This window comes from Leptonychotes weddellii, chromosome 1 (assembly GCF_054177405.1).
Source record: "Leptonychotes weddellii isolate Sample4059 chromosome 1, ASM5417740v2, whole genome shotgun sequence".
Taxonomy (NCBI): Eukaryota; Metazoa; Chordata; class Mammalia; order Carnivora; family Phocidae; genus Leptonychotes; species Leptonychotes weddellii.
The window spans coordinates 21580159-21597002 of NC_138369.1; the positions used below are offsets into that span (position 1 = coordinate 21580159).

Below are 16844 nucleotides of genomic sequence, written 5' to 3' on the forward strand. Positions count from 1 at the left end.
AAAAAAAAAAAAAAAAAGAGAAGATATAATTAACATAGTTTAAAAATTGAACACACAGAAAAGCCTGAAAGGGCTCATGTCTATAAGAGTGTATTACTTTGTTTTTTTTTAATGATGTGCACATTATCTGTTCAAAAGGGACAATTCCTTAATAGGTACTTAAAGTGAATACTTCCTTAAGCAATTACATTAATTCTAAAAGTCAGGTGGTTAATATGAACCTCCAAATACTTACTGTTCTGTTACGAAGAGATTGAAGACCTAATTTATCTGTCATTTCACTGATGGCCATAGCATTTGGCAAATCCTGTTTGTTCGCAAAAAGCAGCAATACTGCATCTCGCAACTCATCTTCCTGAAGCTGAAAACAAAAGCTAAGATGTTAACAACTAACAAACTGGAACTCAAATCACTGTGACAAACTAGGTAAAACATTGTCTTCCTGCATATACCACTTATTCAACATTAAATATATTATTAAACATCAACCTAATTTCACTACATAAAGTTCAGGGACACTTAAATCTCCTATCCTTCAATTTTTAAATCCCAAGCAAATAATCATGTGCCTTTCAAGTAAAGCAAAACTATTTTTCAAGCCAATCATCCTGCACTCCATTAAAGTAAATCATTCATTTCAGCTTTCATGATCATCCATTAAGAGTCAGGATAGGTGGCGCGCCTGGGTGGCTCAGTTGGTTGGGTGGCTCAGTTGGTTAGGTAACTGCCTTCAGCTTGGGTCACGATCCCGGGGTCCTTGTTGACAAACCCTCCCAAGACTAAGATTCTCAGATTCTTTTTGAGTATGCCAGTCACTTTTATTTAAAACAACAGATTCCATGTTAAAGTGCTAAGCCACAAAAAAACTGGAGTATTACGATAGTTCCAAAAACATTAAAAAGAATTTTACTTGAAATCTGCTATTTAAATGACATATAAAGACCAAAACAAAAAAATGACAAAACAGAATTCTTATTAGATCACGGTGAGATTCTTGTCAAGCTGTAGAACAGTTTCCTTAAAGGCAAAATCCTCTGCCCAATTGCCTTTACTCCCTAAATGAGGTTCTGGAACACATACTGAATAATTTTAGTAATCTAAATCTCCATTTGTAGGTTTTGTGGTCTGGCCTTTATCTCATCTGAATTTTCCATATTGTCCGAATTCATCGTTCTGTTTGCTCTTCTCAGTCTGTACTCCTAAAAGATTTTCTAAACATCTGTTCTAATCTCGTCTTCCCAACATCAAGCAGCTTTTCCTCCAAATTCCAAGATTCCTGGTGTGATTTCATTATTAATTTAGCTTTAATACATGTTTCATGTTATCCATGAGCACACTTGGGGTTTTCTCCAGGTTTTTTTTTAAGTGTAGTTGAAAGTTGCATCCTTTAATGCAAGCTTTTTTCATTTCAAAAGCAATTTTTAACTCTTCAATTTCATTTTCCAGGTCCTCAGTTTTAGCTTCAATTTGCTTATCTGGCATGATTTGTTCTGGAGTTTTTTCTTCATTTGCATTAACTACTGATTTATATTCCAAGAGTTATTGTTTTGTCTGTGCTCTCAGCCTGACCAGCAGCGTCAAGCGGTCCTTGGGATGCACCACCTGGGCACCGGGGACCTGTGCAGGCCCACCCTCCCTGCCTCTCACTCCAGAGTCGGAGGGCTTGGTGGCTGCTTGCTCTTTGGGTTACAATTATGACTGGCACGAAGAACTGCCACCTAGGACGGGAAGGCATGGCCTCAGGAGGCAATATTCCCGCCACTAAACTGTGGCCAGCAAAAGCAGTAGTTAAGTTTTTGAGGACTCAAAACTTATACGTGGATTTCCAACTGTACACATGGTGACTGGGCCATGAGTCGGCACTCCTAACCCCCATGTTGCTCAAGGGTCAACCGTACATGAGAACAATCTGATACATGGCAAAGCTAAAATACCGTATCAACCAAAATGCTACTATCTTCAGGTGGAATTCTTTATCATGGCTGCTATTATGAAATATTTCAAAGTATGTATTATATAGGTACAGAACAGAGAAAACCAAACCCAAAGACCCTGGGAACAAGGGGTTTGAACCAAGATTCCTAGATCACAAAAGTTCCAAAACTACAGATTTTTAATCTATTAAATAAAGGACTGGACTAATGGAGATATCCTCAACCAGAGACATATCACCCCCTGGAGCATGCTAAAAACAAGCTGAGCCTTCCTCCCAACTTAATGAAGTAGCTACTCTTCTGTGTGTTTTTTAAAAAGTTCTATAGGAGATTTTTATGTGTGTTCTTAAGAACCTGTCATGACAGTTCCTCAAGGTTCTTTCTAGCTCTGAAACAATTCATTTGTGTAATCTAATCACAGTAAGATACCAACCACTAACACTACCACTGTCACCTGAAAAACACATCTTGGAAATATTAATTTAAAAAATATTCTTACCATTTTCTGCAGCTCTTCAGCTCCTTCCTGAATTCTTTCACGATCATTACTATCTACCACAAAAATAAGACCCTGGGGAAAAATTGTTTAAATAAATTGCAACAGTTAACCTTAAAGGAGACACTAAATATAAAATGTAAGTACCGACAAAAGAACCATACTGAGTTAAACATTTGAAGACAATGTCTCCTTATTAAAAGAACAACAAAAAAAGAACAGTGCCCTAAGTACTAAAAATAGATTTGAGCACTATTTGTGATTTTAACTTATGTTATTAAAAAAAAAAAAAAAATGGGGGGGCACCTGGGTGGCTCAGTCAGAGCATCTGACTCTTGATTTCGGCTCAGGTCATGATCTCAGGGTCGTGGGATCAAGTCTCCCATGGGGCTCTACGCTCAGCATGGGAGTCTGCTAACGATTCTTTTTCTCCCTCTCCCTTTTGCCCCTCTCCCATTCACATGTTCTCTCTAAATAAAGTCTTAAAAAAAAAATCTTACTCTTAACCAACTGATCACTTTTCTCAACTACACTATGAATAAATTTTATCCCTCTTCCCTTGCATGTTAAGTGCAGATAAGTCCAAGTAACAAAATGGTCACTAAGTGGGAACAAAAGGAAAAAGAATCAACCAAAGATCCTAAAGATGCATGAATTTACTGACTGAATTAGCATATTCAGTAAAAGGCATGCATAAAGTGTTTCTTAAAAAAAAAAAAGAGGGAAGGGGCACACAAAATAGTTTTTGTAGGCTTCTTATAGAAAAGTAAGCCCTGCTCCACAATGTTGTTGACTTGATCAAATAAGAAATTCTTTTATTTTTATTTTTTAGGTAAACTCTAGGCCCAAGGTGGGGCTTTAACTCACAATCCTGAGATCAAGAGTCACATACTCTATAGACTGAGTCAGCAAGGTGCCGCAAAATACGAAATTCTTAACAAAAAGAAAAGTAGTAACCATTCTTATCAGATATTCACAAACATTAGAATTCTATTCTAGAAAAGAAATGGAATTAAGGAAACAGTTAAGACTTTTCTAAAAACTTTCAAATGGGAAAGTATAAAATTTTCAACTAGAGAGGGCAGATTACCTTGGTAGTTTTGTTAAAAATCTATTCCTATTAATACTAAAGTGATTACTTTAAATATTATTCTCCCCACAACCCTGACCACTGAAGTATTTTTTGATCATTTGTCACTTAATCACAAACTGTCTTGTGCTTGCTTATTTATATAAATAAATAGATTAACTCCACCAAGAGCATAAAATCCACTTAGGGCAAAGAGCTACTTCATTTTGTATGTACCCCTCAGTACCATCATAGTACTGAGCTTGCCAGGGTACCTAATATTTATTTTCGGCTATGGTCATTAAATGACGATTTTCTTTGGTCTAGCGAATTTCAAACCCATTTCCTTTGTCTCTGCTGGAAACCATCATTTTAAACGTCCTAATCTTTGAAAATACTTTTGGTGCTATGAGAGCCAGTATGGCATAATGGAAAGGTATCCAAATTCAAATCTCAAGACTACTTATTACATAAATGACCTAATCCTGGAACATGCCTCTTCTATAAAAATAAAACCATGCCAGCCAACTTTATAAGCCTGTTAAATGTAATCATACAGGTATAAAAGAATCTACTTTGCACTTGGCTTATCACAGGCTTTAGTAAATGTTGTCTCCTCCTTTCCCTCCTATTCCAAAAGTTATTCCTTTTTAAAATCTATCCCTCTAGGGCGCCTGGGTGGCTCAGTTGGTTAAGCGACTGCCTTTGGCTCAGGTCATGATCCTGGAGTCCCTGGATCGAGTCCCGCATCGGGCTCCCTGCTCGGCAGGGAGTCTGCTTCTCCCTCTGACCCTCCCCCCTCTCATGTGCTCTCTCTCAAATAAATAAATAAAATCTTTAAAAAATAAAAATAAAAATAAATAAAATCTATCCCTCTAGAAGAGGCAATGGCTCCAAAAGGGATCCAATTTTATTTGTACTACTAACAATCCATTTTTATTTTGTTTTAAAAAGTAAATAACACTATCAGTTCCAAAGTAACACTACTGAGAGAAAGAAGTATTTCAGTAATAAATTCAGTTATTCACTTCCTGGTACAACCTAGAATCAAAAGTGTAGAAAAGCTAGGATTCTAAAGATAAGTTTCGCTACAATAAAAGACTACTTAAAAGGCCAAGTATTTACTTACTTAGAACAGCAAAATAATTGGAATTATCTAATGAGGGAAGAGGAATTTACTACAATAAATCCTGTGTCCTGGCTTGTTAAGTTAGAAGCATGGTTAAACAGTATTCATTTCTTTTCAATTTTATAGCTAATAGAACTGATGCTAGAAATGCTAGAAAAGCTGGTGTAAGAGCTTAGCTGACATTACATCTGGTAACACATAAAAACTTTCCCCTGTAGTCGTGAGTTCTCTAGGAAGAAGTACTTGGGACTTTTGATTACAAGGTGATCCAAAGAGGCCAGGAATGGATCTAATCTCAAGAACTCAAAAGTAAATGGGGCACCTGGGTGGCTCAGTTAAGTGTCCAACACTTGATTTTGGCTCAGATCATGATCTCAGGGTTGTGAGATCAAGCCTCATGCTAGGCTCCATGGTGGGCACGGACCCTGCTTAAGATTCTCTCTCTCCCTCTACCTTTACCCCTCCCCGCCACATGCATGAGCACTCCCCCCCAAAAAAAACCGAAACAGAACAAAAATGCAAAAGTACATTACATACAAAGCATTCCAAACAAATTTAGGTTAAGACCAGGGTTACTCTTAGTCAAGAATTACAAACTAAGGATTAGCAAAGTTTTACTTTGTCCCTAATTTTACTTCAAAAACATATTCCCTAAATGAAATGACTTACTTTAAAATAATCCAAAAGGTGAAGTACATTAGAGAGAAACATCAATTAAACAATATTGGCCATATCCTAATAATTGAAGTTGGGTAAAAGATATGTGAAAGTTTATATGCTATTCTCTCTACTTTTGTGTACATTTGACAATTTCCATAATGAAGTTTTTTAAAGCTCCCCAGGTGATTCTAATATGCAGCCGAATTCGAGAACTCCTACTCACAGGATTACTAAGGTCTCTCCCATGCCACTACACACTAGATGATAATATAAAAATACCTTATAAATAAATGAAGTGGATCTACATTAATATATATTTTTTAAAGATTTATTTTAGAAAGAGAGAGAGGGAAAATGAACAGGACGGGGAGAGGGAGAAAAGAATCTCAAGCTGACTCTGCGCTGACTGCAGAGCCCAACACGGGGGGTCTATCTCATAACCCTGAGATCATGACCTGAGCTGAAACCAAGAGTCAGACACATAACCAATTACACCACTAGGAACCCCAGTATATTTTTTTTCTTAATGTATTTTAATAAGGTAAACACTTTTACTGGGCTAAATGAAGGACTACTAATTGCTTTTTATTCATTAAAAATTAAAATGACAGAAAGTTATATAGACCTTACTTTCTAGACTAAGAATGAAACAAACAGAACTCCTAATTCAATCTTGAGAACCACCTCCACCTAATCTGCCAAAATATTGTTATGATGGCTATGTAACTCTTCCATCCTGGGTAACTTAGCCTTCAAAGGCATGAGTGAGAGAGTTCACTGAAGAATATGTAAGTAGTGATAAGAATGCCAACTCATATAAGAATGCCAACACTCAGTTAAATAGTAGATATCAAAAGAAACTTTAAAGCATAAAACATATAAAGAAAAGTTATACAAACTGCATAGCATTCCTTACCTGGGTGTTTTGGAAGTAATGCCTCCAGAGAGGCCTAATTTTATCTTGACCACCAACATCCCATACTGTGAAACAAATGTTCTTATATTCTACTGTTTCCACATTAAAACCTACAAAGAAAAAAAAGACAGTTGTGCAAAACGTCATTAAGAAAATAAAACCCCTTACTGTGGAATTCTCTCAGAATTGCTTTTTAAAAATCTCCTAATCAACAAACTGAAAAAACCTAAGCCAGTTACAATGATAGATATATGCCATAGTAAACTTGTCCAAACCCACAGAATGCACAACACCAAGAGGGAACTCTAAGGTAAACTACGGACTTTGGATGATTATGTCAATGTAGTGCATCAGTTATAACAAATGCACCACTCGAGTGAGTGATGTTGATAAAGGGGGAAGCTATATATACATGGGGGCAGGGAGTTTATGAGAAATCTCTGTACCTTCCTCTCAATTTTTCTGTGAGCATAAAGCTCTCTAAAATAATAAAGCCTTAAAAAAATGCTTCAAAATTAAACCATATTCTATTTCATTTTATAATATATTATGATATGAATTAAAGTCATCCGTAAACTTTCTTACCAATGGTAGGAATGGTGGTGACTATCTCCCCTAACTTCAGTTTATACAGAATGGTCGTCTTGCCCGCAGCATCCAATCCAACTAGAAAAAGACATTAAAATTTTTAAATCTAGACCAAAAGCACACACACTAAGAATTAATTTTACAACAAATTTATAGTTTGAAAGCAAAAGTCGACTGGTCAAAGCACAAATGAGTTAGAAATGAAATTACTTCATTTCTGATCCCCAAGGGCAACACTTGCTACAGAAAGCCTTTCCATTTTTCTTTCTAGACCTAGAGAGACAGCATGTAGTAGTGAAAAGAAAAGAGTATCTGGCTGACTCAGGCTCTGGTCTCTAGATTTGCTTTGCCACAAATTAGTTAAGTCTTTATTTTTTTTTTTAAGATTTTATTTATTTGACAGAGAGAGACACAGTGAGAGAGGGAACACAAGCAGGGGGAGTGGGAGAGGGAGAAGCAGGCTTCCTGCGGAGCAGGGAGCCTGATGCGGGGCTCGATCCCAGGACCCTGGCATCATGACCTGAGCCGAAGGTAGATGCTTAACGACTGAGCCACCCAGGCGCCCCAGTTAAGTGTCTTTAAACAAGTCACTCTAGGAAACTGAGCCCAGAGAAAGCAACTGTAAAACAAGGAGATCGAATCATTTAATCTAAGATATTTTCTAATTAAATCCTTATTAATTCTATGAACTACTATCATTTTTAAAAACCCAAGTTACATATTGAATCAGAGAACACATAAAAACAAGTGAATAAAAATTATCTTAAAAAAATGTTAACTATGCACTAGTGTCCTTAAATGATAATAAAGGAAGATGAGGCCAATATTACCCCTACCTAAATTCATTTCTACATCAAATGCACAGAAATGAGAACAAAAGATTGGTTAATTTGGGTTGTAAAAAATGGCCTTATCATATTCATCTCCAATGTAACTAATGTCTAAATTCTTAAAACAATTCCTTTGAAGCAGATACAAGTAGGGAAGAATGTGCTTGTTTCTGAGGGAAAAAAAAAATCCATCCTGGAGTAAGAGGGTATACTTCTTCATCACAATGATAGTGATGAGCAAATTAAATGCTCATTTTAAGTATGAATCTCTCAAAATCCACATATTCTACACTGTCAAACCCTTCTAAATGGAAGGTCAGTATCTAATAACCTCACTGAATGTATCACTGGACATCACATATGGCCATCTAGATTTATGCTATCACAGATTTTTTTTTTAAGATTTTATTTATTTGACAGAGAGAGAAAACAGAAGTAGGCAGAGCGGCAGGCAGAGAGAGAGGGAGAAGCAGGCTCCTCGCTGAGCAGGGAGCCCGACGCGGGGCTCCATCCCAGGACCCTGGGACCATGACCTGAGCCGAAGGCAGACACTCAACCGACTGAGCCACCCAGGCGCCCTTACGCTATCACAGATTGTGATATGAATTCAACTTCATGATTTAAGCAAGGTTGCTTTTTAAATATTTAAATCAAAGAATGACTTTGATTGGTACATGAAACAAATGCTATTAAGTTAAAGAAAACACACACACACAGAAATCACCCTACTTACCTAATTAACATTACTGTGCAAGTAAGTTTAACTTTTATCAGTTCAAAACAGAACTAAAGGCTATAGGCAATTTCAGAGCCCTTCTACCCATGTAACAACCTTTTCTGCTCTGTACCCTACAAAGGTAGCTTTAAGATCTCTCTGTACACTCAGGCAATTTATGTCTTCGTATCCTGTGTCTTCTAATTAAACTGTGTTCCCTACTCCTTCATACTGAGATATTCAGGTTTATTCTTTCCAAAATACTATGACAGTTACTAGACAGAGTGAGCAACTAAGCCCTCACTCATGGGCACAAGAAAAACCAACTGGCCCCAGGAGGTGTTTTGTTTTTTGAGTATGGGACAGTATCCAAAAAAAAAAAAAAAAAATCAGAAAATCTAATTCTAAAATAGACACAAAGAAACAAAACTAAAGTTTGATATCTTCAGTAAAAATACAGAAAACAATGGGAAGAACAATATGATCATTTCATTGTTTGAAAAACCTGTCTCTACGTGATGTAACAGAGCACTAGGTGTTATAAGCAACTGACAAATCACTGAACTCTACCTCTGAAACTAATAATATACTATGTTAATTAATTTAATTAAAATGAAATTAAATTTAAAAAAAGCAGCTGTCTCTTGAGAGAATAAGTCCTTCTTAGGTGATTTTGATCAAATTTTAAAATAAAGCAGAATTCGCCCTTAAGCACCTAAGTTAAAAGGGGCACCTGGGTGGCTCACTTAAGCATGATGGGATTGAGCTCTGAAATGGTCTATGTTGGATGTGGAGCCTAAGATTCTCGCTCTCTGGGGCACCTGGGTGGTGCAGTTGGTTAAGGAGCTAACTCCTGGTTTCGGTTCAGGTCATGATCCCAGGGCCCTGAGATGAGCCCTGTGTTCAGCTCCATGCTCAGCATGGAGTCCTTAAGATTCTCCCTCAGCCCCGCCCCCTGCTTGTGTGTGTGTGTGTGTGTGTGTGCACTCTCTTCCTCTACAAATTTTTTTCCTAAGATTTTATTTTATTTGAGAGAGAGAGACAGCGAGAGAGGGAACACAAGCAGGGGAGTAGGAGAGGGAGAAGCAGGCTTCCCGCCGAGCAGGGAGCCCAATATGGGCCTCCATCTCTGGACCCTGTGATCATGACCTGAGCCGAAGGCAGACACTTAACGACTGAGCCACCCAGGCACCCACAAATAAATTAAAAAAAAAAAAGATTCTTAGGGCGCCTGGGTGGCTCAGTCAGGTAAGTGTCTGCTTTCCGCTCAGGTCATGATGCCAGAGTCCTGGGATCAAGCCCCCCATCGGGCTCCCTACTCCGCAGGAAGTCTGCTTCTCCCTCTGCCCCTCACCCCGCTCGTGCTCATGCTGTCTCTCAAATAAATAAATATTAAAAAAAAAATCTCTCCCTTTCCGTGCCCCTCCCCCGCTTGCACGAGCTCTCTCAAAAACAAAAAAATAAATCAATAAAAAAGTATCTAAGTCAAAATATGATTAAACCCAAGTCAGAAGAAGTGAAACTACAGCTGATTAGAAAAATGTGAGCTAGGGGTTTTTTTTAAAGATTTTATTTATTTGACAGAAAGCGAGAGAGCGGAAGAGGGAGAGGGAGAAGCAGGCTCCCTGCTGAGAAAGGAGCCCTATGTGGGACTCGATCCCCCAGGATCATGACCTGAGCGGAAGGCAGACGCTTAACTAACTGAGCCACCCAGGCGCCCCACCCGAGTTAGGTTTTGAGAACTATGGCACATGCTATTCCTCACTGGAAGTCCAACTGAACCTCATACCATCACTAAAACAATTTAAATCCAAAAATACTGACACAGAATGAAAGAAACCCAAGACAAATTATCATTATATAACTATTTTAAGTTATAGAAAAGCAGAGGTAACCCAATTTTTAATGAAACTGCCAACACCTGATTGCGTGCATAATATTCTACTTCTAAGTTAGAATTTTCTTCACACAATAAACATGAGTTACTTTCATTAAAAAAAAAAATTCCAAAGTAGCAGATTTCCTTTATTAATACATTGGCCTGGTTACATTTCCTGATATATCTATTAGGAAGATGACTGCTTAAGAGCCTTGAATATATATTATATACTTAATTTAAAAAGGGGGGGGAAGTGTTTACAAAATAATGCAACCATAAGGCTTTTTAATAAGCAAGTTATTTTTAAAATAAAAATTGTAAGATAGTTAAATAGCTCACAGCCCCATACAAGATTCTAAGATCATGAATATATCTTTTGAGTTGCACAAAAAAAATAACAGTGCTATATAAATGCAAACCAGAATTTTTTTTAAAAAAGGGATTTCTACTGTGAGATTAAAGATGCATATACCATCACTTAAAACTCATTATATAGTTCTTTACTCAAAAACATGTTGGTCTAACAATTTTGTGCTACTTCAGTCATTTCTTAAGTACCTCCTTCCTTACTGTTGCAATATCTGGCAATGAGTTTTCTTCACAAAATGAAACTATAACCAGTTCTCACCTAGCCAAGATAAGACTAATCTGTACATTCCAGTAATGCCCTCCCTCCCTTTCACCCCCATAAACAAGTCACTGTATTGAAAGATACTGGAATTACTTGTTCTCCTTAACTGGACCTGCACTTTGACCAAAGTCTTAACAGCAACAAAACTACCCCAAAACTCTTAGCCAATCATTAAAAAGCATGTCTACTAAAGTGTGGCAGCAAGAAATATTTATATTTTAAGTTAAAGACACTAGACTCCATGACCTCAAATTGGAAAAAAAAATGCAGAAAGGAGACTGGGATGAAAAAAGTATATTTTCAGGTAGATAAAATTTCACACATAGTATTTTTCTTTTTCATGTTTTTATCTTTCAATTTTCTACAAGGAAGCTTAAAATACAACTTCATAATTATTTAAAAATAATTTAAATTGAGTGCTTACTGTGTTCTGAGCACCACACTAGGTGATTCCATACATTTTTGTAATATAAACCTTACAACTACCCTCTATTTTTCAAACGCAGCATCTGAGGTTCAGAAATGTCCCCAGAATCACAGCAGTAGAAGACGTATGCAAAACCCCAAGTCTTATGGAGAAGTTAGATCCCTGAGACACAGCTGATGGGAATGTAAAATGGTGTAGCTGAAATGGAAAACAGTTTTGTCAGTTCCTTAAAATGTTAAATATAGTTAACACAGAACCCAACAATTCCACTCCTAGGTATTTATTTACCCAAGACAATTAAAATTATATGCCCGTACAAGAACTTTTCAAATGTTCACAGCGGCATTACTCATAACAGTCAAACAGTGGAAACAATCAAATTTCCATCAAATGATGAATGGATAAACAAAATGTGGTATATTCATAGAAAGGAATTACTCTTCAGCCTTAAAAAGGAATGAAGTACTGACACACGATAAAATATGAACCTTTAAAACATTATGCTAAATGAAAGAAGCTAGGCACTAAAGGACACATTGTACGATTACATTATGTGAACTATCCTGACTAGACAAACCCACAGAAACTAAAAGTAGATGAGTAGTTGCAGAAGAACTGGGGAAGAAGGGGAGCAGTAACCACTAATGGGTATAGAGTTTCTTTCTGGGCTGATGAATATGTTCTAGAATTAAGATCTTGGTGATGGTGGGCCACCTGGGTGGCTCAGTCAGTTAAGCGTCCAACTCTTGATTTCAGCTCAGGTCATGATCTCAGGGTGGTGGACTGAGCCCCCTGTTGGGCTCTGCGATGGGCGTAGAGCCTGCTTAATATTCTCTCTCCCTCTGCCCCCCTCCCACACACACACTCATGTGCTCTTAAAAAAAAAAAAAAGACAGTGGCAATAGTGACACAAGTTTGTGAATATAGGAAAACCACTGAACTGTACACTTTAAAGAGATAAATTTTATGTTACATGAACTACATCTCAATTTTTAAAAATTAAAACCAAAACCCCTAAGTCTATACCAGAGCTCTCAAATGGTATTTATACACTGCCATCTTGCCTTTTGGTTTTTCTGGTGGACATACAGTATCTTAGTATTTTACCTAATTCCTCAGAAGTCTGACCATCAAAACTGAAAGTGAGGCTACCAGGTATACAGAAAAATTATTATAAGCTTAGATTTTACTTCTACCCAAAAGATCAGAAATATCTGCACTTTGATCAATGTGTTAATTAGCAGCAAATTATCAAAGTCTGAAAGCCATCTGCAATAATGCCAGAGGGTGCATCTAAAAATGGCTGTATCAACTTCTAGCAGCATCAACCTAAGATTTTTGCCTTTTCTATTGTTTCCTTATATCACATAACTAATCAGAAGGGCTTTTTTTTTTAAAGGCTGCCAATTATGTTTTCAACTAATGACCTGAGAAAATGCTCATAATAAGCTAAGTCAAAAAGAGAGAACTCCAATTTCCTCTTAAAAACCTGACAGTAAATATAATAAATGTTAACAAGAGTGAAATGGTGGGATTATAGTTAATTATTACTTTATTCTTTTAAAATTAAAAAAAAGACATGTTATTTTTAGAATGAGGACAAAAAATTAAAAATCACATAATAAATCTATTCACAAAATATGCTAGGGAAAAAGCATGAAATACCACTCTTTAGCTTCAAGCCTCACTTAAAATATTAGTAATATTTTTCAAATTGGCAAATAAAAGAACCTCCCCGATCCCCCCAAAACCACAGTCACATATAAGACAATACAGAATTATACTGTTATTAGCAATCTTTTAAAAAGCAACATTTTCTCAGCTTTTCAATAGGCAAAAACTCATAAGTTCAAAGAGCTTAGAATTAATAATTCCTCTACAGAACACATTAGTGTTTTCCAATGTAAACAAAACTTGGGGAATCATTTCCCAAAATTACATCTTATCACAGATCAAGACACTGGAGATCAGTCTAAAAATAAGGTAATGCAGGGCTACATGGGAAATCTAAGATGGAAACTGATCATCTTTGAATTTAAGCTCAGTAATATCATTCACACGAGTGATTTCTCAAAAAAAAAACTAGACAATTTCTGTCAATCTATACTTTAAGTGACATTACATTTAAAACACTGCACTGGTTTTTAATTAGTTCAAACACCTTTTAAAATTATTTGAACTTCTAGGAGAACAAGTGTAAAATTTTAAACTTCACAGTAATTTGGCAAACCAGACTCATGAGCTAACTGCTATCTTTCAGTAACACTTTAAAATGATAAAGTCTGAAAAAGTCACTGACTCAAGAAGGTATGAATTTTATGTAAGCCTTATAAAGGTAAAGGAAGCACACATATCTGCCAGAGAACATTAATATGAAAAAAGCAATCATTAACTCAATTCTAAACTTGAATAGGGACAGAGACCTTAAGAGTGATTATTTATGCAGTCACTTCATAAAACTAGACAAAAAAAATCAACTATCAAACTTCCAAATCACCTCTTTCCCTACCCATGCAATATCCTAAGGTTATGCTTCATTTGATGAGTTACTATAAAACTTGACCTTGTGACTTTAGTGTTTTTAATCAAGGAAACCTGATTATCCCAAAATTAAAGAGCAAAACAAGAACAGGAAACCAGAATAAAACATTTAACATTAAAAAAGTAATTCCAAATCATGACTTCTATCTCTTGCACAAATGCACAAAGTTAAATACTTTTCCATTTTCTTTCAAATTGTCATTTTTTGGAGGTAGGAGAAATGCTCCCCTAATATAGTAAATTTAGGAAAGTGCTTACAGCATAACTCTACTTTTCTTCTCCTGCTGAAACTTTAAGCCATCACAAAAGACTTAGGGTACAAAACACAGCAATTCATTTACAATCAATCTTAAATAAAAGGACCAACATAGTACATTTCCAGGAACACAACTAGGAACTAGTTAATTTCTTTAAGGAACGGCCTGGAAATTCATTTATCACAGTCCAAAGTCCTCCCAATGACTTCAGATGTTTTTTAGACTGTCAACTTTCAGGCACCTTAAAAACTTAATATGCCTGCCCTCCTTTAAAAATTGTCTCTATAAATGAAATCTAAAAAACTTTTTAGAGAAAACATTTTGATTTATCTTTATGAATGAATTATTAACAACTATTCCATGAATTGTGAAGAAGCTAAAAATAACAGTTAAGAGAAAAAAGAACTAAATGTGTAACCTTCATACACCTCGAATTACTACTGAATTTTGCTTCGGAAAACTTTCAATGGTAGTAGAACTAGAAAATATAACTTCCTCCCCACTCTAAAAAAACAAGCTCCTGATGAACCGACAAGTTTGAATGTTTAATTTAGAGGAGCTCCTTTTTGCATTATTGAGGTCCACAGAGCTTAGCTGTGATGTAGAGACAACTCACAGTAATATGGGGGAGGGGCCGCTTACATCACCCAAGTGACAAGCCCCTTCTCCCTCAGCTAAAAAAAAAAAAAAACAAAACAGGCGCTGAAGAGCAGTTTTCAAAAGCCTATTTTCCAAAAGAAATTTTTAAAAAGCCCTTTATAATTATTACTAAATAAAGGTACCCTAAAATTAAGGGTCACAATGTTCAGTTACTAGAAATTTGTTACCGGCTTACAAAATTAACTTTAAAAGTTTTTTCATTAAACCTTAACCAGCTAGATAAAAATTAGTTTGAAAACCAAAGACAGTAAACCAACATATTTAGTTTTTGAGAGTGGCCAAAAGGTGATTCACGATAAACTCAGTTTTCAGGGACATTAATAAAGAAAAGAATATGAAGTGGAATCCAGAGCGAAGTAAGTTTGGCGAAGTGAGCGCTGAGGACTCCGGACTCTTCTGAAACCGAGGGTGCTCCCTTGCCACCGCTCTGGGCCTGGTCACTTCCTGGCCCGGGCGGCCCCGGGCTCCCGGCGACCGCTCGCGCCACATACCACTGGAGTGTGCAGTGTGTGTGTACACGGAGCAGAAAGGGGGACGAGGAAGACTGGAGTAGTTCTGCCTCCGTCCTCACCGCTGCCCACACCGGAGAAGCCCGAGCCAGACCGCACTCTCAGAACGGGCCTCGCCAATGTCTTCCGGGCTTAGCGAGATCAGAAGAGTTCGCTTCCCCCACATCTCCGCCCAATCCTGCCTGGCTTTCAGTAAGATCAAGTAAAGAAAGCCAAAGCCAGAAGGAAGAAACCTGTCCCGCGACCCTGTCCGGCCTCTTAGACAGATCTGGGGCGACCGCCCACCTATCGCCCCATTGTTCCCCCTTAAGAATTCCTCCTGACCCCGAGCCCGCCGCCCCTCCCCCACCAGAGCGGGTGGAGGGACAAACAGGCCCCGAGGCCGCCCCAAGCACTGAGACCCGGCCTGCCCTCGGTTGTCGGGCCCTCACTCACCCATCAAAATGCGCATCTGCTTCTTGCCGAAGAGGCGGGAGAAAAGGGAAGAGATGGTGAGGCCCATGGCAGTAGTGGCACTTGCGATGGGCAGGAGCAAAAGGGGTTTTGGGGCGTCCCCGGGCCTTCTCCTTTCACGCTCCCAACTAACTGAGCGAAGGAAGAGGAGCTGAGGGAGAAAGAGGGCGGCAGAGACGGCTCGCTAGCCGGCGTGTTGGACGAAGCTCTGGAACAAGAACTAACGGGGCGCTGCTCGACGACTGGCGCGGCAGCTCCGGGACTGGCGTTTTAGGCTTCTGCTATGCCACGTCACGCGGTAGCCGCGGCGACTCCAGCTGCGGCCCGGCCCCTCCAACGCGGACAGAATCGCGTCACCGCCGCCCCAACCCCCTGCGCTTCCGGTGCTGACCGAACCACTGCGCCTGCGCACGAAAGGGATTGGCCAGTTTCGCCGACGTGATTCTCTGGCCGCCGTCACCTCCCGGACGCGGACCCGCGGGGCGAAGCCAATTAGCACATGCGTACTGGGAGACGGACAAAGTCCCACAATGCTTCGGTTGGTCACTTCCAATCAGATTCTAGGCGAAACGCTTCCGCCCGGATAAATACTTCCAGGAGGTTGTAGTCCTTACTTCCGGAAAGGCGCTCTGTGCATTGTGGGTTAGGAAGTGAAGCTCGGTTCCTCTTGCCCTTTGAGTGCCCTACTCTTAAACGCTACGAGCGCTGGGGATTCCCCGGTCCGCCACGGTACACGTTTCCTGCGCGGCACCAGACACTTGTCCTAGTGGAGAGGTGAAGATGGGCCTTCCTTTCCCAGGAGATAAATGGTTAAAAGTTGTGCAGACGTAGACGCTGTGGCCTAGACGCATTGACCCGTCCACTCCAGGTCATACTGAATATCCCTAATCCTGTGTCAAGAGGAGAGAGCTCCGAGATACGTTCATCTACTAGTACAGCTTTTTAAGAGAAGCCAACGAGGAAAGATTGCTTTTCTTGTATCATTTCTCTCCCTGAAGCATGGAAAACTTAATTCCTTACATTAAGAAAGTGGAAAGCCTCCTCATTCTAAAAATATTTATGATCTTAATGTTTTTCTGATTACAAAATGAGGTATACATCTTGTAAAAAAAAATTTTTTTTAAGCGCATTCCCCATAATTTTCGCCATA

General features: G+C 38.4%; 1 protein-coding gene and 1 pseudogene across 1 annotated transcript; both read right to left on the reverse strand.

Annotated features, from left to right (window-relative positions):
* Positions 1 to 187: 187 nt before the first annotated feature.
* ARF4 (ARF GTPase 4) lies at positions 188 to 16010 on the reverse strand. The gene is made up of 5 exons (XM_081819958.1): positions 15677 to 16010; positions 6790 to 6870; positions 6205 to 6314; positions 2434 to 2505; positions 188 to 361 (listed from the first exon to the last, which is right to left on the reverse strand). Exons 1-5 carry the CDS (start codon positions 15741 to 15743, stop codon positions 203 to 205), a joined length of 489 nt encoding a protein of 162 aa, XP_081676084.1. The 5' UTR covers positions 15744 to 16010; the 3' UTR covers positions 188 to 202.
* Positions 555 to 1839, reverse strand: LOC102736071 (centromere protein H pseudogene; annotated as a pseudogene).
* Positions 16011 to 16844: the final 834 nt, after the last annotated feature.